Here is a 27,812-nt window from a genome sequence, read left to right as displayed (position 1 = left end):
GCCTGAAGGCGTCTGAGTTTGAGACAGGCATGTTGCACCACTTATGTATAGAATGCCATGTGGCACAGCAACTTCAAGCAATTCCGTGCTGTGGTGACCGGAAAGGCTCTTAGATCTATAAGGGCTTCAATGGTTCTGAAAGGACTCTCCAGAAGATAGGCCCTCGTACAGGTTGAGTCAAGGACAGCCCCTATAAATTCTATTTTCTGCACCTGGAAGAAAGTTGACTTCTGATGGCTTATGAGAAGCCACAGGTTAAAGAAAATGGACTAAGTGAGCCTTAAGTGCTGTTCCACCATCTCCCTGGAGTTAACCAATCGTCCAAGTATGGCTAGACTTGGATACTGCCACTGCCATGTACTTTGTAAATACCCTCGGTGACACCAACAGGCCAAAGGGTAGCACTGTGAATTGGTAGTGCCCATGACCTACCGTGAACCAGAGGTACTTCCTGTGGCTCTGACTACTACGTGGAAGTATGCGTCTTTTAAGTCGACAGTGGCGTACCAGTCCCCTGGATCCAGGAAAGCAACGATTGAGGATAGGGAGATCATGGCAAACTTCAGCTTCTTCATAAACTTGTTGAGGTTTCACAGGTCCAATATGGGTCTGAGATCCCTGTTGGATTTTGAAATTAGGAAGTCACGTGAGTAAAACACCGTGCCTTTTTGCTTTGTTGGAATTTCCTGCACTGTTCCTACCTTAAGATAAACTCCACCTCCTGAGCTAGAAGTCTTTCGTGAGAAGGGTCCCTGAAGAAGGAAGGGGAAGGAGGGTAGGAAGAAGGAGGAGAGGTAAACTGGGGTATACACCATTTTCACTGTGCTCAGTATCCAATGGTCTGATGTGATGTTTACTCATGCTCGGTAAAAGTGGGATAAATGATCCCAAAAGTGTACGGAAGGGTCCAAGGTTTGGACTGGTGAGTCATCTTTGACCACACCTTCAAAAGTTCTGTCTAGGTCCTGGCATTTATCTAGCGGATGTAGCGTGGGGCCTGATGAGGAGTGGTGCAGCTGCCTTCTCCTGACTCTCCTATTACGCCATCTCCCAGCATCATGCCTCTGCTGATGAGGGTAGAAGTGGTCCAAAGGCTGGGGTTTAAAGTGTTTCTGGGCTGGGGCCTGTGTGTGTAGACCCATGGATTTTAAGTTGGCCTGCGAGTCTTTTAGGCTTTCTATCCACGCATCTGTTTGTTCAGTGAATAAGAAACTCTTTTCAAATGGTAGGTCTTATATTGTCATCTGCACCTCATAAGGCAGGCTAGATGACTGGAGCCAGGAACTACTTTGCATCACCATTGCTGTAGCAATGGTGTGTGCTGCTGCATCCATGGTGTCCAACGAGGCCTGGAGGGATACTTTGGTAATAGCTTTCCCCTCCTCTACCAAGGCCACAAACTCTACCCTGGACTCTGCTGGGAGGAGCTCCTTGAATTTTGACATAGCTGTCCAAGAGTTGAAATCGTAGCAGCTTAGCAGGGCCAGATTGGCCACTCTCAATTGTAGGCCTCCAGTGGAAAGACCTTCCTCCCCAGAAGGTCCAGTTTCTTGGCCTCTCTAACCTTGGGAGAGGAACCTTGTTGTCCCTGTCTATCCCACTCATTAGCTGCGGCTACCCACAACGAGCCTGGGGTTGAGTGGGCGTACGGGTATCCATACCCCTTATGCGGCACAAAATACTTTCTCTCCACCCATTTCGCCATTGGCTGGAGAGATGCTGGAGTCTGCCACAGTGTTTTTGAGATGGCCTCATTTAGGGATAATGTCATCCTGGATAAGCCCAGAGCTGACAAGATGTCCACCAATGCCGGGGTAGAGTCCTCAATCTCCTCTCCGTCTTCAGGTTCTGAGTCACCCTCATCAAGAGCGCCTGGTGAGTCTTGAAGTCATCCTGTGTGGGAGCTAAGGCTGTCCTCACCACAGGGGAGGAGGATAGGTGGCCACAATTGTATCCGGGCCCTGGGGCTCCTCTGGTGCTGGTAGGTTTCTACCAGGTGCTGTTGTGGCATCGAGGCTTGCGAGCCTGGGCAAGATGAGGCTCGGTGCCTAGCCATCATTGTTGGCTTGCCCAGGGCAGGGGTCATTCTCCACCTGGCGACCTCAGGTTGGACTACACCTTGCGGGCCCTGAGCTGGAGAAGGTGGAGGCACTGGGAGGGTTAAGAGACTCCTCGCTGCCTCAGACGCCTGCGGCATGGACGGCTCTACCAGAGTTACATCATCTTCCTGGCCACCGTAAGCGGGAAGTCCATGCATGCCAGACTCAAATGGTTCCCCTTGCTGAGCCGGAGTCAAAGACACCAGCTGGCCGCTTACTGACTGGGAGGGGACTGCTAACAGCCTCGCCTTCTCCATACTCCTCTTAGGCGGAGATCATCTCCACTCCGACTTCTTCAACCTCTTCCTTGGCACCGGAGATGTAGAACGGTGCCGCTCTGACAGTGCTGACAATCTGGACATCGGGGAAGAATCACGATGCCAAGTGGGTCATGGTGCCAAGGACACTCTGCCTCTCTGCGGTTCTCGAATTGTGGCTGGTGCACTCCTGACTGAGGAGGTGCTCGGCACCGGGTCCAGTTGGTGTTCCGACACTGGACAGAGTGCAACCTCCATCAAAAGAAATGTCAGCCTGCTGTCTCTGTCTTTTTTGTTCCTAGGCCTGAAGTTTTTGCAAAATACGGCACTTTACTGGTATGTGCCTCTCTCCCAGGCACTTCAGACAGCTGTCCTGCAAGTCACTCACTGATATTTTCTTTGGGCAGGTCACACACTCTGTGAAGCCCTGGGAACGCAGCATGCCCCAGTGCCCCAGGTGGTTTGCCCCACAAGACAGGGAACGTAAGTATGTAAATATCTAACTAAGCTAGTTCTAACTTATCTAACTATGTACACTTGAATACTAACCATTTACAATTAATTACAGGCACAACGACTGAGAATAATACTTGCAGAGCAAGATGAGAACAGCATTCCAGCAACCTTCACCAACGGAAAGAAGGAACTGAGGGGGTGGTGGGGCAGCAGCTACCTATATACCGCACCATGAGGAAGCCACTCCAGGGGACACCAGAGCTGAACCAGAATGTACCACTAGAAAAAATCTTCCGATGAAAGTGCACGCAACATGCGCACACCTACATGGGAATGGACACGAGCAAACACTCAAAAAAGAACTGGAGCTGGTTGGGATCTTTTCTCAGCAGAAGATGTTGATTTGCTGAAATGAAACTTTTGACAGAAACCTAATAATTTCAACAGAACTTTCATTGGGAAGGTTTCTCAAGTCCAGGATGGAATAGCTAGACAAAATGACAGAGAGACTGACTCTGTAGTCTTTTGGCTAAGGCATTCTTTGTGGATGTGGAAGAAACTAGGTTCAACTACCTGTTTCGAATCAGAAACTTTAAAAAAAAAGGCTCATTTTCATTCTGAGGCAGAAAAACAAATGCAGAAATGTTGACATTTTTCACAAAATAGAATGCTTACTTTCTGGCCAGCAAGTTCAGTGGTCTCAGTTTTGTGTAATGTCTGAATAGCATGAAACAGGGATATTATACAGCTGAAAAGGAAGTGATAAGACATCAACACCTTTCTTATATAGTAAATGATTGACATGTTTAAAAACTAATTATCTTGAAAAAAATAGCTTGCTAGAAAACATCTTCTGTGACAAGTGTAACAAAAAATAAAACAATCTGGTGAAAATTGCTCTTAAGGACATAGTATTTAATGAATGAAAGTGACTATTCTAGGTAAGTACCATGGCAAAAAGAGTTGACTAAATTTTATTTTTATTAGTAAGAAAAAACTCCAGAAATAAATATTCACTTTATAAAAAACCCTCAAAATCATAAATAGCAAGTAACAAACCAATTTAGTCACATAAGTGTGTATGGTGAGAGGAAGGACCTGTCCAGGTTTTATAATTTGTGAGGTCCTAAGTAAGAGTGAGGCTATGACTACACTGACGGTGGCAAAGTCGCCACCGTCAGATCAACTTCTCTGGATCGACTAAGCGGTCAGTAAGACCCGCTCAGTTGATTCAGAAGTTGACATACTAAAACCACCTCCTCAGGAGGCGTAGCTCTGCATTGACAGAACGCGGTTCCTGTCAGCGCAGTGCAGTGAAGGCGGCGTGCAGAAGAGAAGCACAGAAGTCGACGGGAGTTACGCAAGTTCTTTACGTACTTTGCGTAACTCCCGTCGACTGCCTCTCAATCGCTGAGGTAAGTGTAGATGAAGCCTGAGACTCGTGCTAATTGATGGAGGAAATTTTGCAGGAATCTCACACCTTTTCCACTCCTGTTTCCTTTGGGAGGCCTATACCTGAAGACCAGTTTCCTCCTGGCCTTACTCTGAATTGCCAGCTCTATGTGAGTCCCAAATTACTTGTATTACTTGTGCTTACAGCCCTCTGTGAGATGTATAATTATCCTGTACCACACCCAATATTTCTGGAAGGCTTTTGCATCTTATCAGACTGCAAATAAAGGAAAAGGAGGAAGAGGAGAAAATAAAACAGTAGCATAAGCAAATGCAGATAGTTTCACATATGTTCAAGTGCCCATATTCAGTGGTTTGTTTATTTTTAGGATAGTATTTTGGATGCAAAGCAAGAAATTCATAGGGATATATCTACCCAGCTAGGACTGAAAGGTGAAAATTCCACCTCTTTGAGCCATCCTGGATCACAGAGTTTCACAGCAGCCTTGCCAATGAAGGATCCTGTGGGATGTGCTGAAACAGTACATCCAACAGCCATGCTCTCCAAGCCCCAACTCCCATGCCCCTTAGACCAGGCTCCCCATTTTTTCTGCACTACTGGCTCACCACAGAGAGAAGACTGCAGCTACTTTCTGCAGCCTCAACCGCCCATTGGCAGTTTCCAGCCCCCAGGGTTTCTGCCAGGATCTATGCTGGCAGAAGTCAATGGACTCTCCCATGAATATGGTCTCTAGCACTCAAACATTTATTATTTTATCACTTCTATTGATAAGGTATCTTCCCTTGGTGTACTCAAGAAGTTTAAGAGGTCATAAAATGGTAATTGCTTCCCTTACGCCTTCTTCTGCCCCCTCGCAGCTGTTTGGTTTTCAATGAGGCTGGCCACAAAGGTAGAAGGGGAAATGGCTGTAAATCCCCAGCGACCTTAAAAATAGCAATGGGCTACCAGTACGATGTGATATAGCAAGAGCTGACTATAAAATCTCATAGCTTTTTTCACAGATTCCAAAGCCAGAAGAGAACGTTGTGATCATCATCTGACCTCTTGTATACCGCAGGCCATAGAACTTGCCCAAAATAATTCCTAGAGCACATCTTTTAGAAAAACCTCCAAAATGGTCAGTGAAGAAGGACCAGTGAAGAAGGACCAGTGAAGAAGAATCCGCCACGACTCTTGAGAACTGCCCCCCCCCCCAATGGTTAATTACTCTGACTGTTAAGAATTTATGCCTTATTTTAACAGTGAGAGTTAAAAGAACCAGCATAGAGGAGGGTTCTGGATTCATATGGCACTAGTGGAATGGCTTGTCCCTGAAAGGCCCCTCTATCTATGCTCCTAGTTTCCTCTGCTTCAGAACAATCAAAGTCTTCTGTACTCCCGAGATGAAGATAATAGACTTACTTAGCCTGACTGCAATGGTGAATCAGGAGAAATAAGTGCGGAGTCTTAGAGCTTTTCATAGTTATCTGTAGTGCAGATAACTACAACAAATTGGCCTCACTGAGGTTTAACACATTTCTATATATTGTTTCTGCTGATGTTCAATAAGGCTTGAGAGCATCTGCTGTCAACACAAGGAGGGAAGGTCTGAGATGGAAATCTGAACTAAGATGAACGAGCTGAAGAGATGAAACACGGAGCATAAAGCTTTAGTTTTAAAAATAATCTCTCAATTTGAAGGTCTTGAATTAAAATACTCTTGGATCTTCAAAATACTGCTTTATCAGAATCAATTATTAATATCTTTAGTGTACGAGTCCTTATTTTCACTAGTGTAAATGTCAGGGGGAAACAAAAACAAAAACAAAAAACAAAAAAAAATCACGTCAGTATGTAGGAAGGAAAACTCAGACAGGTATTTATTTTTCATAAGGTAGCTCAGATACAAAAACTTTGAAAGAATATCAATACCTTCTCTTCATTACTTGGTGGGGAGGGAGTCATACTTACTCAGATAACATGAGCACAATAGGAAGAGAACAGAACATTTCACAGGGGTCAGCTTTTGTAAGGTATGCTACATGGGTATAGTCCTTGTTCAGTAATTAATGTTTCAGAAATAAATGAGACAACATGTCCTCTCACTTAAACTTCTTACTCTAAATTTACACTGCTTCAAGTGAGCACCGAATGTGATCCTTGCAAATTCATAATATTCCAACAAAAGCAGAAAGAAAGCAATATATTGGTATATTTCCTTCACAGAGCTCACTAGTAGTTTGTGACACCCTTAAGGGACCAGATTCTCTGCCACCATAAATCAGCACCACACCATTGAATTCAGCGGATTTATGTTGTATCACACCAGCTGAAAACCTTGCTTCATGATTCAAGCCCAAAAGCTGATTGCTTATATAGAGTCAACTATCTTTCTAGGACGACACAGCGGGTGAGGTCCTATCTTTTATAGGGCCATCTTTTGTGGGTGAGAAAGACAAGGTTTTGAGCAATCCAGAGCTCTTCTTCAGGTCTGGGAAAGAGCACTCTGTAAGCTTGAAAGCTTCTCTCCCTAATATCCTGGGATTGACACAGCTACACCACCACCACCACATACGACAATGAAAGATCTCTTTCTAATGACGTATGTCAACTCCTAGAAGTTCCAGTCCATCCTTTCATTCATTCAGAATGCTTGAAGTATATTTCAGAGAGAGGTTTACATAATACAAACAATGTAGGACTAGATCCTGATTCAATTGTGCTAGTGTAAATCAAGACTAATAACTCCATTGACTTAAAAGATTTCTAGTATCCTGCTAGAATAGTAAACTTATCCTCTTTTTCCAAAGAAAATGAAGAGATATGGAACAGATCTGACTGCTCAATTTGTGCCTTGTATACTAGCAACCTTTTTTCTCCCTGTTTCCATGTAGCATGCAATGCCGTATGATCAATTTGTACTGTGCAGCAACAAATGAGATATCTCAGAGCAACCAAAGGGCAGTGCTCACAGTATCTTCACAAGGAGAAAAAGACTAAATAAGACATTTACACTTTCATGGCATTGTGGGGGGAAAAAACCTTTTCAGAATGACAACTTGATGGTCAAGAGTTAATAAATGCTCTGGTAAGCCTAATAGACAAAAACTATAAAACAGCTATAGAAATGCTGTTCTTTGGTCCCATCTGCTGCAAATTACTATCCAACCTTGTGATTCTATTTATTTGCCTGCACTATACCAAATTTTAATAACCATAAACCAAAGACTAATGCAGGTCTGCCCCCAACAAGTGCTTATATTAGATTACTTTGATTATTTTGGACATCCCTAGTCTTTCCGTTTATATGGGAGGAAACTGATAGATCCATGTAGAGCTTCATAAAATCCTTCTTTAAATTAATTCATGCAAAGTGGGTAGGACACACTGTCTTTTGGAAGGACTGTGTTTTAGGGGGAAATGATGCAGCACCAAGTTTAAAACAGCTAAAAATAAAAGCCCTACACATGATGATATTAACAATTGTTGAAAGAAAATTTCAAGACAGAATAATATAGCTGATTTTGGTTCATTGGTCTTTGACTAGAAAGTTTAAGTTAATTTAATCCTTTGGGCTCCGCATTTCTTGAGCCCACGGTAACCGCAGGAACTTTTGACCCCCAACATTTAAGGACTTAAAACCATTTGCAATGAATAGGTCACAGATGTGAACTTAGTATGCTTTCCTTCTACTGATGCAGAAGGCAGATTTCATGGAGGTTATAACCTCCGTCTAATATTTTCTATTGTGTCTTTAGTGGAAATCATTTTAGGTAAAAAAACTGACAGAATTCAGATACAGCACATTATCACCATTCTTGATTTTTTTGGCAATGTCCTTGATTTTTCCATTGAAAAATGTTCCAACCCATACTCGTTACAGTAAGTTACAGAAAGTTTCTTTCCATTAAAAAACTGAGAATTACATCATCTGAAAATTTATTTCCTTTTCACAAAGACTGATTGTGTCTTCCATCAGATCAATGACAAGATTGTTGCTCTCAATCCATTAAGTTATTTATCCTCTCCAAATGATAATAGCTATGCACAAACTGCCATAATGCAATGTAGTGATGAGTTTGTGACACTTTGGTTATGGGTCAGTCGTCATTTCAATTATGTATCCCATTCTTCAGAAGTTTATAACATGACTCTCTGAACATCAGGTCCCGACTCTGGTACTGTATGCAAGTTATAAATCCAGCTGCAATTCTCCCCCATACTCCAGCCTAACAATGAGCTCAGCTGTTGTCTCCTAGAGTAGCAGCCTTTTGCTTCTCTTCCCCCACCTCTACTGCGCTCCAAAAGGTCCGTTTATCTACACTGGTTTTGTTTGTTTTTAAATGCTTACATTTGAAAACTTGAACTGTAGTTAGCTGGAGTTTAGAATTTAGGTAAGAACAATGGTCCACCTAGTGTAGTATCCTGTCTTCCAACAGTGGCCAATGCCAGATGCTTCAAAGGGAATGAACAGAACAGGGCAATTATCAAGTGATCCATCAATTTCATCCAGTTTCAGCATCTGGCCATCAGAGCCTACAAACACCCAGAGTGTGGGGTTGCATCCCTGACCATCTTGGCTATCCTCAAAAAAAGAACGTATCAAATTCTTTTTTGAGCCCAGTTATAGTTTTGGCCTTCACAACATCTCCTGGCAATGAGTTCCACAGGTTGACTGTATATTGTGTAAAGAAGTACTTCCTTATGTTTGTTTTATTAACTGCTGCCTACTAATTTCATTGGGTGTCTGTTTTTCTTTGCTACTTCTATTGCGAGCTAAGAAAATTAGTAATAGCTTATAGAGCAGCCTTTTCACCTCTGGATTTATGGTTCAAATACAGCCTAGATTGGTAGTGCCTGAAAGATATTGCTCTTTGGTCCCTGTCCCGCATCAAATGAAATTGGTGAACTCTCTGTAGTTCAAAGTGGACATTCAGCCATCTCTCAAAGCCAACAGTTGTCACTAACAGACATCCTTATTGACAGTACTAGCAGGGAGTCCAGAAATTGAATATGAATGTAGATTGACCTATTCTATCACCTCTCTATTCATAGTATTTCCAAGTCATGGTTGAGAAATGTGTAGGAAAGCAATGTCATTGCTAGTGCTGCACTGCACCTTTAAAGAGCATTACACTCACTTTCAAAAATACTGTTTAGAAGTCAAGTATGCTATTTACTACTTTTAATGTAAAACCTTCCAGTTATTTAACTTGGAAAAGTAGCTACTGAATTGACATTGTGTATTTATTCCTTGACTTCTGTCATTAATGTATACACTGCGGGACAGATTCTGATCTTCGTTACAAAGATGTAAACACAGAACAAATCCACTGATTTACATCTGTGTAACTGAGATGAGAATGTTGCCCTATAACTTGCATTTTCATAGGTATTAGTGAACCATGAAGTATACCAGTGTCACATTGCAGAGAATTAAAAGTTTGACATTCCGTTCTTGAGACTTAATTGGCTAGTGACTCTGATCACCCAGAAAAACTACCTGCTTTGGACAAATTACAGTGAGCAGCATTATGATTAATAATCAATGTATGAGTGAAACCCCAGAGACCTAATAGTTAACCAGAAACAATAGTACTCAAGAGAGAATAATAAAACATTAATTAATTAGCACTAATCTAAACTAACAAAGCATTGAATAAACGTTAGCTAATTAAACACCTCTTTGAGGGTAGATATTGTTATTTATCATTATCTTTATGCTACAAATAACGGAATCTAAACACAGAGGTTAAATGAGTGTCCAAGGTCAGACACTGAGCTGAGGATAGAACTCAGGAGTTTAGTGGCTTTCAGTCGTAAGAAGTGAAATTTTCAAAAGCGCCAAAGGGTCTTATGAGTTTAAGTCCCATTTTCAGAAATAATTTAGGGCTTGTCTACACAGTGCAGCAATGTGCAGCACAGGAGGGGGGATTTTAAAGTGCACGAATGTGTTGCATACTAACTGGCCCATGTAGATTAGGGAACATTAGCATGGTCTACATGGGTCAGTTAGTGCACAACACTTCCGTGCACTTGAGAATTCACCTTCCTCTGGTGCATACTGCTGCACTGTGTAGACAAGGCCTTAGGAGTCTACATCCCATTGACTTTTCATAAGACTTAGGCTCCTAAGTGCCTCAGCCACTTCTGAAAATGGGATTTAAGCATCTAAGGGCCAATTTTCAAAGGTATTTAGGGTGCCTAAAGATACATATAGGTGCCTCATGAGGTTTTCAGAAGTATCTGCTCAGGTTGGCACCTAACTCCCATTGAAATAAAACCACTTTCTGCACAAGAGTTTAGGAAAACGTACAAGTATTGTATTAGGGCAAACTTTTTGGAACTTTGGCAAACATTTCCCCTTGACTAGTGTTATTTAACATGAGATGTTGGGACGCCCACATTTTGGCAGAATATTCATTTTTCATTGGGTAAAGATATTTATACTTAGTAAGATGATCACTCATAATCCAGGTAAAGAAGTGATTGGAAGCCATGTGGAGGGTATTGTTCCCAAATGAGGCACAGTGTTGCCCCCAACTCCTCCATAAAAGGGGGGTGGGGCAGAACAGAAATAGTCAACGCAGATCTTAACGCAAGCTTTTATAGGGAATGTTGCAAGAGAGCTATGAAGAAAGGTAATTTATATAGTCTAGTTCTTGCATATCTTTTGGAAAAACAGTGGAATACATAAAAGTAAATTATACCTCCCCTTTACTGGCCAAATGTCTACCAAAAATATTACACTTACACAAATACATTTTCAAAATGGCAACATTTGGCCCTTACAAAGAGTTATTAAAATACAGATCATTTTCCTGATCCTGCATTCTGCATGTACTCAAAACTCCCGTTAAACTCAGAAAGATGTGCAAGGAATGAAGAACCAGGCTCCAGAGTCAGACTGAGACTGTAGTGACTCCACTGTGTTTGGATTCCCGGTGCCAAATACCTTTCTGACATAACTAGGCACAACTCCAGTGACTTCACTGGAGCTGTGCCTGTCTACACCATTGGTGACATTGGCTCTCTGCCAGTGAGAGAATCCTTAGCTCCTTCATCATTTGACTATGAATCATCAAAACATCATCTTTAAGTCACATTTTGTAAAATGTGATGGCCAGCATTGTAATCTATTTTTTATTTGCAAAATAAGTGACACAAGAAACCACAGAAGCTTGGCTACTATGACCTGCATTATTGCTTCTCTAAATAGAAATGATTAGAACATTTTAGCTGAATAGACTAGGGTATATGGGCAGTGAACCGTGATTTCAAATCAACATGTTCTCTCAGTGCATATTTTCCTATGTATCTACATACCTAGGGTTCAAAATTCTACCTGCCCTTCTGGAAGGAAGCATCTATAACATGAACTCATTTTTCAATGCAATTTCACTGCAACCCTGCAGGTTTGAGATGGAAATTTCAGACTCAAGTACTGTCCAAATTCTAAGAGGCAGATCTTCAGCTGGTGTAAAAGTGTCACAGCACCATTGATCTGTCCTAACAGCCTAGAAAAATCTAAGTTAGTAGGGTGGGAAGTAATCCTTTTCTGAGTTGCTGGAGTGTAGAAGAGTACACTAAAATACGGGCTCAGATTTCTTTTGAAAAATGCATGTCTAAAGTTAGCTTTCAAATTCAAGTGACATATTAGGCTCCCAAACTCATATTTAGGTACTCAATTTGAGTAGCTTCATTTTGAAAACTTTGGCCTTGAAATGCTATTTTTCCCCCACTTTCAGTTTCTACCTCTTAAAAATCCAACTGGCTGATTTAAAGTTTCATGCTTTAATAATGCTTTTAGACCCATGTGGTTGGGGTTGCTATAATACTCATACATGTAAGGCTACTATTCAGTTTGCTACTTACAATGGTATTTCATCCCATTGTCAACAAGAGTGAAATACAACATAGTAAAAAAAACCAGGTTCACAAAACCAGCATTGTAGAAAAATGAACAGCGTAATATGATCATAGATTCAGAATCATAACACAGTTGTAATGTTTGTGGAATTAAAATGGAAGTACCTAGAGGCTATTTTCTTTTTCGCTGCTACTGCACCAGTCACCAGATAGCAATAATATACACGCTTATCTTAATGCAAAGCACCCAACCCTGCAAGGTGTTGAGTTCCCTCTTCTCCTATTGCAGATGCTGGTACTCAGCACACTGCAGAAGGCATCCAGCACTGTCTAGAATCAAGCCCAGTGTTTTTAAACAATAAGTGTCAGTTTCTGATCTCAATTCGATGGGCAGCTTTAGATTTAAACCAATATAACCGAGATCAGAATCTGTGCCTACAGATTTTATTTAAGAAACAAAAACTTTCAGAGTTATAATCCAATATTCCTTTTCAAATCTGTTCCATCCAAGAATTAATTTTAATTAAAATACATGTATCTTGGCCTGCATAATGATAAAAGATATTACTATGAGCTGCATAGTCTTCAAATAAAGACCAGTTAATAACCCCGTGTAATAATATCAAACATAAAAATCACTAAACAGTATTTGTATGTTCAAGAAATGCAAATATTTTTAATACTTCATCCGTCATGGAGAGCAAATTTAGATGAGCAAACATGTTTAGCTGGTTAAAAAGTGGTCAATAAGCATCCAGGATCCTGACCATTATATTTTGTTGAATTATAACTTGAAAGAACCAGTTTCAGGAAGCAGAATAAAATCATTGCAGTGCTATCCGTCAAACCGGTTACAGTTTACCAATATTGTAAATTGTCTATATAGAAAGAAGTGTAAAATGGAGAAACACAGTTTATGTGTGTGTACACACACACACATCGGGTGGGGAAGATGGATAGTTTTTGGCTATTACCCATTTTATGCTGCTTTCACTATTTCAGGTAGACAGTCTAATAATAATCTAGTGTGCTCTCTACACAATCAGAGACAGATACAACACACTGAAGCATCTATTTGGCTTTGTGCCTGGTATAGAAGACAGTCCTACTGTACTGCACTGCTGGTGAAGTTTAACTGAAATCTGCTTGCAATTGCTCAAGTCATTATTGACACGACACAGGAAATACTGCATAACACACGTTCAGCTGGTTTAATTTACTGTGAGGCACAGGCCTGTCCCTGCCAGTCATTTTTACAAATCAGCAGATTTTAAGTAATCATCCCAAGTAAAAACCCTTAACTGCTAACACCTCACAGAAAAAGCCCGCAACATTTCAGCTAGTTTATCATTTTTCCTTGATCCTCACAAGACAAGGCACTCTAATTCTGCCAATAGCGTAACTTACCTCGACTAACTTGTTGGCGTGTTCACGGAAAACTTGAGCGTATTCCTTCACTTCTTTCTCATTACCACTCTTTGCAGCCTCAATAAGAACCAGTAATGGAACATTGGTCTCCAGGAATGAATCAGATATATGATCCATCACTGCCTTCCGCAGCTGTGATAAAAGAAAGTGGAGTAGTAAGTAACTGAAGATTTAACGATACGCATTTCCAGCATATTGATCGCCGGTTATAGTGAAGAGTAAATTTGTCATATCTCAATGTTGTACAACTGTTTGGGTTTTTTTACAGTATTTCTGAACTTGTAGGATTTTTTGGTAGCATTTAAATGTTCCTAACTAAAAGCTTGGTTCAGCAATCCTTGTGCATAGTCCTTACTGGTGCGCAGTCCTTACTCACTCAAACAATCCCATTGACTTTAATATGACTACCCTGGTGGACAAGCATTGCAAGGGATTGCAAGACTATGGCAGCTGCTAGGTACCCACCATTTCTAAAGGTCAGGTCAGGTCACGTAGGAACCTAAATATAGATTAAGGAGCCTAAATTTAGGCAATCATTTCTAAAATATTGCCCAGTCTATATCCAAACCTCATGTAAAGCCTGCAGTCTGTATTACACTTAGCACATTCATGGTGTCTCATTTTCACTAGCAAATCTCCAGTGTGAACAACCTGAAAACCTTTCCATGGATTTCACAGGCAGGATTAGCAAGCAAAGCCAGAATTTATTCCTAATGAAAAACCACAAGCCATTGAAGATTAAACACCTGTTCTTCCATTAAAAAGATACCCAGATGTTTAGTAGGAAAAAAACACTACTGTAAGACTGATGGCACAAACTTCTCTTCTAACTCTCTGCGAAGTACTAATCAATGTCAAACTTTCCTAGTATCTGTAAAACTCCCAAAAATATGATTGAAATCTCAAATAATTCTTCCTGGATATGTAACTGCTCTATGATAATGTAGGTAGCAGATATATTTTAGCATATTTCCTTAGGCTTTTGGATATAATTGTTATTAAAAATGAAAAATTGCAGACTCAAAGCGACCAGGCTGGGAGCCATCTAGCCTGGAGGTCCAACCAGACATTAGTCTCATTAAGTCATACATCTTGTAGCTAGACTGAAGGTCAATTAAGGTAATCATTCAATTTTGTAATCCACACTAGAAAGGTTTAGCCAGCTCAGGGCCTGTCAATGCCCAAAATTGCATAGATAATTACTATATTGGTAGCTGCAATAAAAAGATGATTCAAAACCCCTGTGGAGTTCAGCTGCACTGGTTGTTCGCAGTTTTTCTTCAAAGGGAAAAGCTAAACAAAAATATTGCTGGTGACCACTCAGTCCATTACGCAGTTTGGAAAAAGCAAGCACCATTAACAAAGCAGAATGATTTTAAAGGCGATGTAATATTTCCTCTGTTAAAATAATGACAATTAAAATAACAATCATTATTAATAGTAATAGTTGAATAAAAATGAGATATTATATTGCCCTGCCAAGTTGATTAAGGTGCTTCAACAGTCATAAAAATAATTCCTAAATAAATTCATTCATAGCTGGTGTGCTATTTTAACACTGGGACCTCTGGAGCTTAATTTCATGAGCCTCTACTGCAGAGATAAAAGACACATCTCTCTTAGCTAATGCTGAAACAGGTTAATCAATCTATACCTGGTCTAGGTGTCACTAGAAGAGGACAGAGAGCCACACCAATTAGGTAGGGGTTATACTACTTCCACTGCCAATCATGTTGATCAATACTGTCTCACTGTCTCCTTGCTCTCCCCTGCCTGCGTCCATCTGTTTTCTTAGCTTATATTTATATTAACAAATTTAATATTTGTAGACATAAGCTTTCGAGAGACTTAGCTTATGTCTACAAATATTAAATTTGTTAGTCTTTAAAGTGCCACAGAACTCTCGTTGTCTTTGCTGTATACAGACTAACACGGCGACCCCTCTGGAACTATATTTATATTGTAAGTTCTTTGGGTCAGAGACTGACTTGGTGTTCTGTGTTCATACAATGCCTGGCACAGTGGTGTCCTGGTTCCTGACTGGGGCTCCTAGGTATTATAGTAGTAAATAATAATAATAGGATATTAAAGCATTGTAAAAGCAATATAAAATAACACACGAAAGGGCTGGTGATGCTGCATAGTATAACAAAACCTAAAGTGCATTACGAGGCTGAAGGGTCTCCAGCCACTATCAGCCAGATTTTTAAAGAAGTATCTAGGTGCTTAAAGAAGCAGACAGGGGCATAGTGGGATTTCCAAAAGCAGCTAGGTGCCTAACTCTCATTTATTTAAATGGGGGTAGTCATCACCTAATAGTGATAGACTCAAAGAGCTTATTTTAGCTTAACACAGAGAAGGTAAAGGGTGACTTGATTGCAATCTCTAAATACGTACAAATACTTAATAATGGTCTTCTCAGTCTAGCAAAGAAAGACATAACATGAGCCAATGGCTGGAGATTGAAGCTGGATAAATTCAGCTAGAAATAAGGTGCAGATCTTTTAACAGTGAAAATAATCAACCAGTGGAAAAATTTACCAAGGGGTCATGACAGATTCTCCATCACTGACCATTTTTAAAATCAAAATGGGATGTTTCTTTTTTCCTCTGAAAGATCTGCTCTGGCAAGTATTTTGAGGAAGTTCCATGGCCTATTATGCAGGAGATCAGACTAGATGATCAAAATGGTCCCTTCTGGACTTGGAACCTAAGATATGAACAATGCAATTTTGACTCTGGTTTATGCAGTATTATAGTTCTAACTATACCATGATGCGCTCCTCCCATATCAAATGAACACTGTAAGAATGTTTAAAAATACACAGTTCATTTCAGGGATGCTGGAACAATTTGTGTAGTGGGGGTGCTGAGAGCCACTGAACCAAACTGCAAACCCTGGATATGATGGAAACCTCTTCAAGCCAGAGGGTGCGGTAGCACCCCCAGCACCCCCAGTTCTAGCACCTATGGTTCGTTTTCACTGGTATTATCAAGTATCTCTACCCTTAAAACACACATTATATGTGAATGAAGAGGAGATCATCAGATAACTGCAATTTGGACTCTGCTATTGTAAATATAGAATCTATTTACAATAATGAACATCTAACATATGTCCAGAGACACAAAAACTGAACTGTGTTAGAATTCTGCATCATGGCTGATTTGATAAATATAAATTTAGTAAATCCTCATTTAATTTGTGAGCTATTATTCATAGGTGTCAGTGCGTTATTCATAGATGTCAGCAGCATATTTCTGAACTCTTATGTAAAGAGGCTGTGCAGTTTCTCTATAAATTGATTATCTGAATTTTTGGATGCCCTTGCATGGAAGTTGAAAGGTACAGATAACAGTTTTATGTATGCAGGAAATCACAAGTTTAACTATCCATCAGCACAGGCTATAAGGAATGACTTGACAAAATCATTTATTAAATGTGACGAAGTATGAACATAAGGCATTCTTCCAATAGCTTAAACAGGTGTATGACAAGGTAATATTAATTGCACAAGACAAGACATTTAAAGGTATTAGATCAGCACTGCCAGTCTATTGTATCCAATTAGGGCTATTTATCAATGTAAATAACTACTGAAAAAGCTAATCTTGTATTTTCCTCTATACTGCAGCCAAGTCCAGCCAAAGTGATGGTTCATGAATGCAGAGTATTTAAAGTTTTGTATGGATGCCATTCTTTCAAAGGGAAATGCAAAAGGCTTGTATTTAAATGGGCATATAAAAAGTAATAGCATAAGGAGCGATTAGTCTACAGAAAATGACTTAACAAAAGATGGACAGATCATTTGATCCTGGGATCATCTACAGATGAACCACTTTCTTCTACAATTCCTTGAGAATTTCCCTGATGCAGATGCAAATACCATACTGTATATTGTCATTTAGAAGCAATGGCTTCTATTACATTCTCCCTCCTTGTAATGTTACATCAAGGATGGCTTCAAAATGAGGGTAGTTTCTATTAATTGCATGATAAAGTTTTACTTACAAATAGAGGGCAGCCTCTAAATGAACATCATTGTTATTAAACAGAGGATTTTAAATGCAAAGTTAATCAAATTAAACTCAAAAAAGTTCATGTCAGACAACACAGAGATGTGACATGTTAACAAAGCACAAAAATATTATTTTTCAATCATGAACAATCTACCACAAGGTACATTTTATTCCCCATCTAATACAATCAATTTAGTCAGTTTATGGTCCACAAAGTAAGTTACTGTTGTTCATAGCTGAGTGTTTTACTGTTCTAAGCACTAGTTGTGTCTACTTTATCATTGTTGATGCACAGCTCTAATTGCATTCCAGAATGATGCTTTTCATTGCTGTATAACAATTTTAGAACCAAATGTCTCTGTGCTAGTTACAGTCATGTAGAGAATTAAATGTCTAATCCTGACACTAGAAGGTAATGCCACAGCAGGAGATTAATGGCTCTAACAGATTGTTAAACTTTATAAGGACTGGCAGTATAAAGCTGACTGTAACAAACGTTTACTAACCCTTTGTCCGTAACTATATCACATAGCAAATAGCATTGCATTCACTGTTTTCTACTTAACCCATAATAAATACTGAACCCAGCTTCAACCACGTGGCTTGTTAGAGTTCTGCATCTGCAATCAGGAATTGATTAATTGGCAGACGGAAATAAGCTTTTCAACTGCAGTTCTTGTGAATCAAGTATGTCTCCGGAAACGCTATGAGGAATTGAATTTTTCAGGTACAATACAGTAACCATCAGAAGCTTCTGGACATAACAGGAATTTAATAATCTGTATTAGAAATTTTGAACTATGGTCACAGAATGTGACTCAGTCCTCGCCTACTGCTTTCTCACCCTCCTTTGCTGGATCAGTTTTCTGTAGCTCCAAGACGATGTGGAGTGTAGATCCATGGCAGGATTTCTTTCTTTTCGACTGACCGCTCCAGTAGCTTCAGTGGTGAAGCAGATTTTCATATGCTCCTGTATAGTGCTTAATTTGTGCCAGGGCTTCTCAGGGCTCAGCCCCCCTGAACCTCTAGCCTTGATAGATCATAACCCCAGCACTCCTGGGCTTGCTGCATCAGTTATGAATTAAAAAATTGCTTGAGCCCCAGCACCTAATTGCTTAAGCCCTGGCACCTTTTTCATTACAAATTAAGCACTGCTCCTGTAAGACTCTCATCCATTACCCATGCATTAAGACTCACTGTCGCTGTCATTTACATTTTTTTATCCCAAAGATTAGGAGGGCATTAGAAATTTTACAAACAAGACCCTGAGAATGGCTGACACCACACACTATAGCCTTGAAAAAGTGTTGAGTTATTACACTATCTTGGGAATAGTTCTTTTTGGACCCAGTTGTCAGTGCATTAATCTTGTGCCTACGGTAGCTTCAGCGGGGAGAAGTTTCAACTTCTGCTCTTAGATTTTTCACTGCAGATCTCCAAAATCTACTATAAGTGATACATTTGGTTTAGATAATACTTAGTCCTGCCATAAGTGCAGGGAACTGGACTAGATGACCTCTTGAGGTCCCTTCCAATCCTACAATTCTATGATTTGAACATAAAGGAAAATAGTTCCCAGAAGAATGTTAGTACAAAGAAATCTGATGATTCATTTCATTACGTGTTTGAGTGTGTGATCTTTACTCTTCCCTAAACAAGATTAGTGATGAGGAGGGAAAAGTCTGGGGCTGATGTTATTGATGGAAAGCAAATGCAAAGAGTGAATTTTTTCTATAACAATTGGAAGGACAGGAAGAGGAAGTCTTCTCCTGCAGTAGGGCCAATAAGGGTACAGTTTTCAAAAGCATCTAAGTGACGTAAGGTCCAGATCATTAACGGTATTTAGGCATTGCTCCACTCAGCATTGGAACACCTGACTTCGGAGCCTAAGTCTCATTTTTAAAAGTGACCAAGGCACTTAAGCCCAGATCCTCATAGATATTTAGGTGCCTAATTCCCACTGATTGTAATGGGAGTTACACACCTAAATACCTTTGAGGATCTGGGCCTTAGGAGCCTAAGTCCTATTGACCAAGCAACCTAAGTTTCTTAGGTACATTTGAAAATTTTATCCATGTGAAAAAGACAGAGGAGCAAGTATTATAAGCTCTTCAGGACAGAAACTGACTCCCATTATTGGTTTATAGAGTGGATAGAACAATGTGGCCCCAAACCTATATGGGGTCCCTGGGCACTATCACAATTACAATAATAATAAACTATAATAATAAGGGAACAAACAGGGCAGGAAGAAGAAGGGAATGGGCAGTGTGGTGAGTACAGGAGAGGTGGGAGGGAAAGAGCTGAGATATAGGTGGGGCAAAGCTGGCTGGTGCTTTGAATAAAAAGATTAGGAGTTTGAAAGTGATGCAGGAGACAGAATTTGGTGTATTTTGTGAAGAAGAGTGAATAGGCAAAGCAATCAGAGGGGGAAAATTATTTTAACTTTTGCACTTTGGGTGTTATGGGGAGCGAGAGAGAAAAATATGGGAGGCTAGAAAGGAGGAAGTTACAGCAAGCAAGGTAACAGATGGTGATCAAGGCATGAGCCAGGGTTTTTAGAAGTGGAGACAGAGTGGAAAAGAGGGATTTAGAATATGTCACAGAGGAAGAAGTGATAGGATTTTGCAAAAGGTCTGGGGGGGCATGCAGGCAGAAGGACAATAAAATGTCAAATATGACGCTGAAAATGCAAGCCTGAGTGACAAGGATAGAGCAGCTGTTGCTGGAGCAGTAAAAAGGTGAGTCAAAGAGGAGGGTAATGGAGGAAGGATAAGAAGTTCATGGGGTAAACATTTCATTTCACTGACAGCTACAAGTCATGAAGTGCTGTAATTCCAGTGGCAAAATGATGCAACACATTGAACAAGTGCACTGCACTGTGGGGCTATATGTCTCTTATAACTGTAATAGTCACAATGAGATGAAAATTGGGGGCCAATATTAAAACTGGCTCATTATCTTCAATGGCTAAAAAAGTCTGTGGTTACACGCCCTTAGTATTTGCATCATTGTGGTATTTCCAGTGGAAAGTATATGCAAATATAAGGGAATGCTCTAGATCAGTGATTCCTAAAAGTTTGACCCATTGACCACCAGAGGTTCACAGATCACTTGCTGGGTGGTTTGTGGACAATTGGCTGGTCACATGGTGCTAAAACTCCTCCTCATTTCCCACTGTCAAAGTACATCATCACAAGCTACAAATAAAATTAGTACTTTTCTAACGTCCCTTTTCCTGTCAGTAACTTCTGCATATTGCCATGAGGAAGTTGCTTGATCATGAAAGAGAAAGGAGCATCAGTCAAAAGTGGTAAGAGCATGGTCCATGAAATGCTCTCTGTTAAGGTATGCTCCATTGTTACCATCTCGTAGTGTGGTCTCTTGAGGCCTCTCAGTTTCTCCTGACTGACCCTCCTTAGCTTGCTCTCAGTCAGGTCAATTCCTGGACCCTCACCTCCAACTAAGTCTTTCAGCCCTTCACTTTTGGGGCTTGCTGTCTCCTTCCATCTTCTGGCTGTTTTTTTATAGGCAGCTTGGTGCAAGGCCGTCAGCTCTTTTTTGTTCAGCCTCCCTTTCCTTCTCTGTACTCTCCCCTTTAAAGCAGGCCTTGTTTCCTCTATTAGTTGCAGTTCTGGGTGCCTGCCTCCATGATTGGCAGCTGTGGCAGCTGCATGGGGTTGTGATCAAGTTGTTTGCTTGTAAACAAGAGAGACTCTCCTCTTCCTCCCCCGCCCCAGTCTAGGCTCAGTCTGGGGTTTGTATACCCTGTTACATATCCTCCTCTACAAGGCCGAAACCTGGTCTTGCCTGGAATAGGCTACTTCCCTGGACAGAAAAACAGTGTTGCGATGCAAACTTCCTGCTTGGTGCTGTATCCAAAAGATATGGCTGTAGGACGTGATCCTCTGATTTCATCACATTTCAACACAAGGGAGCATGATAACTAGCGTGAACTCGTTTCCTAGGAGATAACGCTGCAGGCTCTCTATTGCCCATTTGGTAGCCAAGCACGTTTTCTATCACTGAGTATGCGTCCTTGCAGGGGAAGTGTTTCCAGGTGATATATAATATCAAGTGTTCTTCTCCATTTACCTCTTGAGAAAGGACCATCCCTAGTCCTATCTCCTATGGTGCATTTGTAGAATGATCTCCTTTTCAAAGTTTGGGCTATACAGCACTGGGTGTCTGCAGAGTATGGTTTTGAGATTTTGAAAGGCATATCACAGGTGGGTGTCCACATCATCTGTCTTGGGTCAGCGTCCCTAGTTCAGTCAGTTAGTGGGGCCGCTATGGTGGCAAAATGGCATATAAATGGCAGTAGTCTCTAGCTAAGCCTAGGAAACCATCCACTTGTCTTTTTGTCATAGGGTCTTCTATGCCTCTGAGGCATGAACTTTATCCACCAAGGGGCGGGCTTGCCCTCCACCAACTCTGTATGCCAGGTAACCTGCTTCTTCCTTCCCTATTGCACATTTAGTGGATTTTGCTGTTAACCCAACTTCTCTCAGTGATGGGAGTCCCAATCCTTGCTATAGATAATTATGTCATCCAAGTATACCACTGCATATTGACTATGCTGTTGGAGTAATCAATCCATCAAACACTGAAAAGTGGCCACCACCCTGTGTAACCCAAAGGGCATGGTCTTAAATTAAAATAGGCCTAGCAATGCAGAAAAAAGTCATCTTCTCCTAGGAATCTGCTTGAAGAATGAAGCCAGGAGCCTAGACTCTGTCTCATCCTTCCAAAGATGTTCTACACATGCGGTCGTGTGTGCCAGATGCAGTAATTTGTGGTGATATACCCAACGTACCAGCGGTTGTGTTCATATCTCTTGTTTGCTTGTCTTGATGTAACTGTAACATTATCCATTGACTTTTCCCCTTTATGTTTTTTCCCCCCACATTAAAAAGGATGCCATTAAACATTCAACATTTGCTACTCTGAAATTGCAGAAGCATGCTTCATTTTAGTCGAAATATAGGAGGTTACTAGATTTAGTACATGTAGCTGGATTGGTGAACAGTGAGCTTTTAATGGAATTTAGTGTATGGTGAATAATATCAAAACTACATGCAGTGCTTATCGTTCTTCGTTTAACACGCTGAAAACACCTCCCTATATGTTCACAGCATCAAACAATAAAAAATTAACTGTTTCAAGCCAATGACTGCTGTGAGTTTAATAGAACAGCCATGTTCCTACTCCAAAGATCAAGACTGACTAGCTACTTCACTCCTTGCCATGCGACAATAATCTGTTATGAGTACTAAAAGTCCAGATCAAATTTTTCTTCATTTGATGGAAGTGTTACACACAACTACCTGTTATGGGTATAGTTGTCTGAAATATGGCAGCATATGTGCATCAGTAAACATGATGTGTAGAGTAAATTAAATTGAGCCTTATAATTATGCAGTAAAGAAATTACTGCAGACTTGAAAGAATAAATCAGCAGTATTAAAACACTCTGCATTTCCCATGAAGAACTCTGGAGTGCCATAGAAACTCATTGTCACAGTGATAAACATCTAGAAGAAATACATTTTGAGACAGACAACAAAAAGACACAGGAGTTCAAATAAGCCTTTTAAGATCAAGTCCAAATGTCCACTAAAATGAAATTTAGGAAATAGTCCCTTCTAATTTTGAGATCAGATATTTAGATATTTCTTTAAAGCATCTTTTCATGCAGTAAGTTGTTCTATTAAATAGTAGAAGTAAAAAAAGAGATCCCAGAAATGTACTCATTGCCAGAAACCTACAACTTTCTGAGTCCAATCCTACGAAGTGCCCCTAGCTCATAGTGTCTTCACTGCTGGCAGTGATTTCAATGGAAGTTGACAGAGCGCACCACTGCATTGTATCGTGCACTCATTCCCTGTACTAAGTAATTCAGCATCAGACCCAGTGTTCTATCCAATACCAATATACCTTTAAACCAGGCTTTAGATCAAGTGACTTAATAAAAAAAAATATATATATACACAGAAAAACAACGACAGTACACATGCACTAAACATTATCCAAGAAATAAATATGCTCTGCTGGCAGAAGCAAGCGTCCGTTTGTGCTCCCAAGCGATTTTACAGAAACAGCTTCCTGATTTCCACAACCAAGAACAGTAGAGGAATTGCAGTTGAAGAGATGATATATTAAGCCTCAAGGAGAAAGTGATGAGATTCTAATGAGGAAAGGCTGATGCTGCAGGTGGCTTTAGGTTCAAAGTCATATACAAGTTGACCCAGGGATGGGTCATTTTCAGAAATGCTAACATTTCCTCAGCAAGCATTCTGGTACAGCAGGCTGAGGTAGTGTCACCAATCACACGGCAAATTCTTTAGGGAACAACTAAAACTTCTTCTCTAGTAATACAGTGCAATCTGAGAAAGAGACAGTCAAATAGCTTGTAGATGAATAGATTAGCCAGCTGTAACATGACTTTGCATCAACTTTGCCTCTACAAAATAAGTTGCTAGCAAATGCTCATCTAAGACCTATCTAAAGCTGCAAGCTCTTCTGGATATTCTGTTATTACTTAGCAAATATATAAAGTGTTGCATCTTCAGAATACTTTATAAACTACCTAATGAATCCTCACCATGCCCCTGTACTGTGTATTGTGATGTCTGTGAAGTGCTCAGTTACTATCATAGAAGAAAGCCATGCAATTATCCAGAGAGATGGATTTGAGTCCATAGACTAAGAACATTATTTAAGCACCTATCAATGGTATAATTTGATTATATGGGTTTAGACACCACAAAACCTACTCCCAACAGAATACATTTTCCGGGATTAGGTGTCCTCTTTGTCTAACAGCTTGGCCTAATGCACATGTTTTTACTCCTAGTGGCTATAGTGTATCCATTAATTTTCAATGGATTTCGAAGTGCTGTAAAATATGATTTTTTCCCAGTTTTCATAAGCAATGGTAATGCAACTTCCTCTAAATGGTGCTGCCAAACATAAAGATCAGAAAATGATATGCTGTCTCCTGAGTGCTAAGACAAGAGAGGTAACAAGAAGGTCCAAGGATATGCTGCAGAATGTTGTCTAATTCCACCTATTGTAGTCCACACAAGAGAAAAAAGTTACACAGAATCACGGACAGTCTCCGAGACCTGTGAAAAGAGCTAAGGATGGAGTTAAATCGAGAGATTTTCTCAAAAATCCTTTTAGTGCCATCTGCAAATGAAGAAAGAATGTTGATACAGGAAACCAATTCATAAGTACACTAATGATACAGAAGGATTTATTTATGAATCATATAATCTTACATTTATATAGTGCCTTTCATAGTAATGACTCCTAAAGCACAACGTTCTATTGCAAATGTAGTACTTTCTGTGGCATCTCCGAAAGACAGAATAAAGAGGGAGCTTGTCACCAGCAGCTTGATCACCAAATGTTTTTTTCTTATTGCTACATAATACTTTTGTGTCTCTATTGGAATTTGGAGGGTGGGCCCAGAAAATAATCTGATTTCCAGAAAACGAGCTTTGCTTGGTTTGTGTTATCATTGTGAAAGACCCTACATTGGAATTATTTTTGACTGGGACAGTGGAGTGATGACCCCAATTCTGTGAAATGAACCATAAAAAATATAATGACCACAAGTGGTTAGAACGTCCCTTTACATCATAGCCAAAATCACCTCCAAATATCCCAATACCCACTGACAGCACGCAGATAGTTTCCTTACGAATTTTACATCCACATAATGACTAACCCCACAGTTGTTTAGTTTTTAGAGCTGGAAAAGTCACAGCATGAAGTAGTACTTTTGCCTGCCTGGATGGGAAAAAATAAAACACAGGTTAGGCGAGGTTAAAGCAGCTAGAAGTGCCTGAAGTAATTCTGAGCACAAGAAAGAGGGAAAAACATCTAACTCAGTCTAACATCAACTATAGTTTTAACAAGGACAGTTGATTAAGTAGACCAACTGCAAGGCGAAAGGAGCGTCATCTTAAATGCAGATTAAAGGGGCATTAAAGGATATTTGTTACAAATGTAATTATCATGTTCTTGAGAAGGTGATATTTATTATTATGTATCTGTATTACATTATCACCGATGGACCCAAACAAGATCATGCTAAGCACTGCATACACACATAGAAAAGGTAGTATCTACTCAAGAGATTTTACAATGTAAATAGGCAGGGGAAAGGAAGTGTTACCATCCCCACTTTACGAATGGGGAATGGAAGCACAGAGGGACTAAGACTTGCCCGAGGTCACACAGGGAATTGAATTATCAGGTATTTATTCTTTCCTGTATGTTTCTTTCATAGTAATAAACATTGATACTTAGGGAAAAAAATCATTGTGCCATTTGTATGGTTAGTCTTAGTAAGGAATGAGAAAACAGATATTGACCAAATTCTTCATTGCATCCTTCTCTGCTTATCTTTTTTCCAATGTTACTGCAGAGTCGCAGGGTCTCAAAGATTGTATGTACGCACTGTTTCTGATTAGTTGTAATAGTTAAACAATAGAGTTAGCATTTATTCTAAACAGACACAACATACAAACATCATAACTGGCAGTCGGATGCTCTGCTCTGCTGAGATCATTCTTGTCTGCTGCAGCATGTGACAAAGGATGTTTTTGTTTTGAGGGTTTTGGGTTTTTTTCTTCTTTAGACAAACTTGTGTGTACAAAAAAAGCAAAAAAAAAAAAAAAAAGAAAGAAAATCCTGCCAACTGGCACAACTGGTTATCAGAGACAGAACTCTCTGCTTTTCTCAAACACTTGAAAGCAAAGTAAGTGACAGCAGCAAGCAGCAGGCTACTGTGGACGCTTCCTTCTAAGCACTTGTTCAGCCTGACTCGATTTGATATTATTCTCATTGACCGTTGACATAAAGGTATAATATGAGATCTACATAATATTTTTTAAATACCCGGAAGATTCCAAGTGAAGATTTTAAAGGATGTAATTCCTTCAAAAGAGACACATTGATCCAGGTATGAATTGTGAGATGGCTTTTTAACACTACATGTCCCAACCACCTCAACATGTCCATGCATTCCTTTGTCTAACCAAGTAAAAAACTCAGATTGACCTAGGAAAAAGAAATTAGTCTTAGACAGCTGATTAGGAAGAGAGTCCTTTCTGCCAGAAGGAAGACAATCCCTTCCTTCCTTGCCCACAAATTCATTGTGTAGATCAGTGTGTAGACCAGTTCTAGGGCAGTAACAGTGAGCTTGGGGAGTCCGACTGACAAGAACTTAAAGAGGCTCCGACTCTAAAAAGTGACTCTGTAAAAATGGCTATATGAGACTCCATGTTTGCTGTCTCCAAAAAATGTCCTATTATAATGTGATTAATTCACAAGTAAAAAGATTGCAAACTCCCAGCTCTTCAGTCTTAAACTTTGGTTCATTTCTTCTTGAACCTCACTGCCATAATAAAGAATCTATTGGTCAAATCCTGCCAACTCCACAAGGCAACCACAGATGTGCAACACCACTGTCTTCAAATTACGTCTGCAGTGAAACCTGTGTAATATCATTGCTTACATGGATTTGCATCTATGAACTGAGTGGAGATTAGCACACATTCTCTTGATGATGCAGAAAGAGAAATAGAATCCAGTTTATGTCTCTTAGCTGCAATCAATTTCCAATCTGATTATGTACTCTTCAGTGCAGTGAGGTGGTGGAATCTCCATCTTTAGAGGTTTTTAAGCTGTGGCTTGACAAAACCCTCGCTGGGATTATTTAGCTGAGGTTAGTCCTGCTCTGAGCAGGGGGTTGGACTAGATGACCTCCTGAGGTCCCTTCCAACTCTATGATTCTATGATTCTGTCTTCCTTTTCATTTCTATAGTACCTACTACATTTGTGATTTGATTATGATTAGAGGAATCTTGTGCCAACTACCATAACTCTAATAAATAATAGACACTTCAGGGCGAGCAGGAGTTTCCAGTTAAAATGTCAGAGTCCTACAAACACTTATATATGCTTAACTTTATTCACATGAATAGCTCCAACTTATTTTTGTAATGGAAGTTATTAGAGATGATGCCAAATGCACACAAGAAGCAGTTGTGTTGAGTAAAGAGTGCCATTTTTACATAGTCACATTTGAGAATGGAACCTGATTTCGGACATGAGCCATGCAAGTGACTGCTGAGGGCTACGCACAGAGGAGCAACTCATGTGTTGACCTGATACTTCACTCTAGCAGTGGGAACAGAGGGGGAAGCAACATATTGTGTGAATCCCCACTCTTGCGGCTTGGGGTCCCACAGATCAGGAGGCTCGACCTGTTGTGAC

At 40.2% G+C, this 27,812-nt stretch overlaps 1 protein-coding gene across 3 annotated transcripts in view; it reads right to left on the bottom strand.

The window, feature by feature from the left end:
* Positions 1-27,812, bottom strand: part of CTNNA2 (catenin alpha 2) — a 689,583-nt gene that overhangs the window by 129,555 nt on the left and 532,216 nt on the right. For all 3 annotated transcript variants that reach the window (XM_067555203.1, XM_067555205.1, XM_067555204.1), the window contains exon 9: positions 13,482-13,634. In XM_067555203.1, the coding sequence (XP_067411304.1) occupies positions 13,482-13,634 (153 nt within the window). The remainder of the gene's footprint in view (positions 1-13,481; positions 13,635-27,812) is intronic.

The sequence above is a fragment of the Emydura macquarii genome, unplaced genomic scaffold (assembly GCF_026122565.2).
Source record: "Emydura macquarii macquarii isolate MOO-44397 ecotype Brisbane River unplaced genomic scaffold, CSIRO-AGI_Emac_v2 contig_1568, whole genome shotgun sequence".
Lineage (NCBI taxonomy): Eukaryota > Metazoa > Chordata > Testudines > Chelidae > Emydura > Emydura macquarii.
Note: the sequence above shows the minus strand (reverse complement) of the source record. Positions and strands in the feature narration are given on the sequence as shown.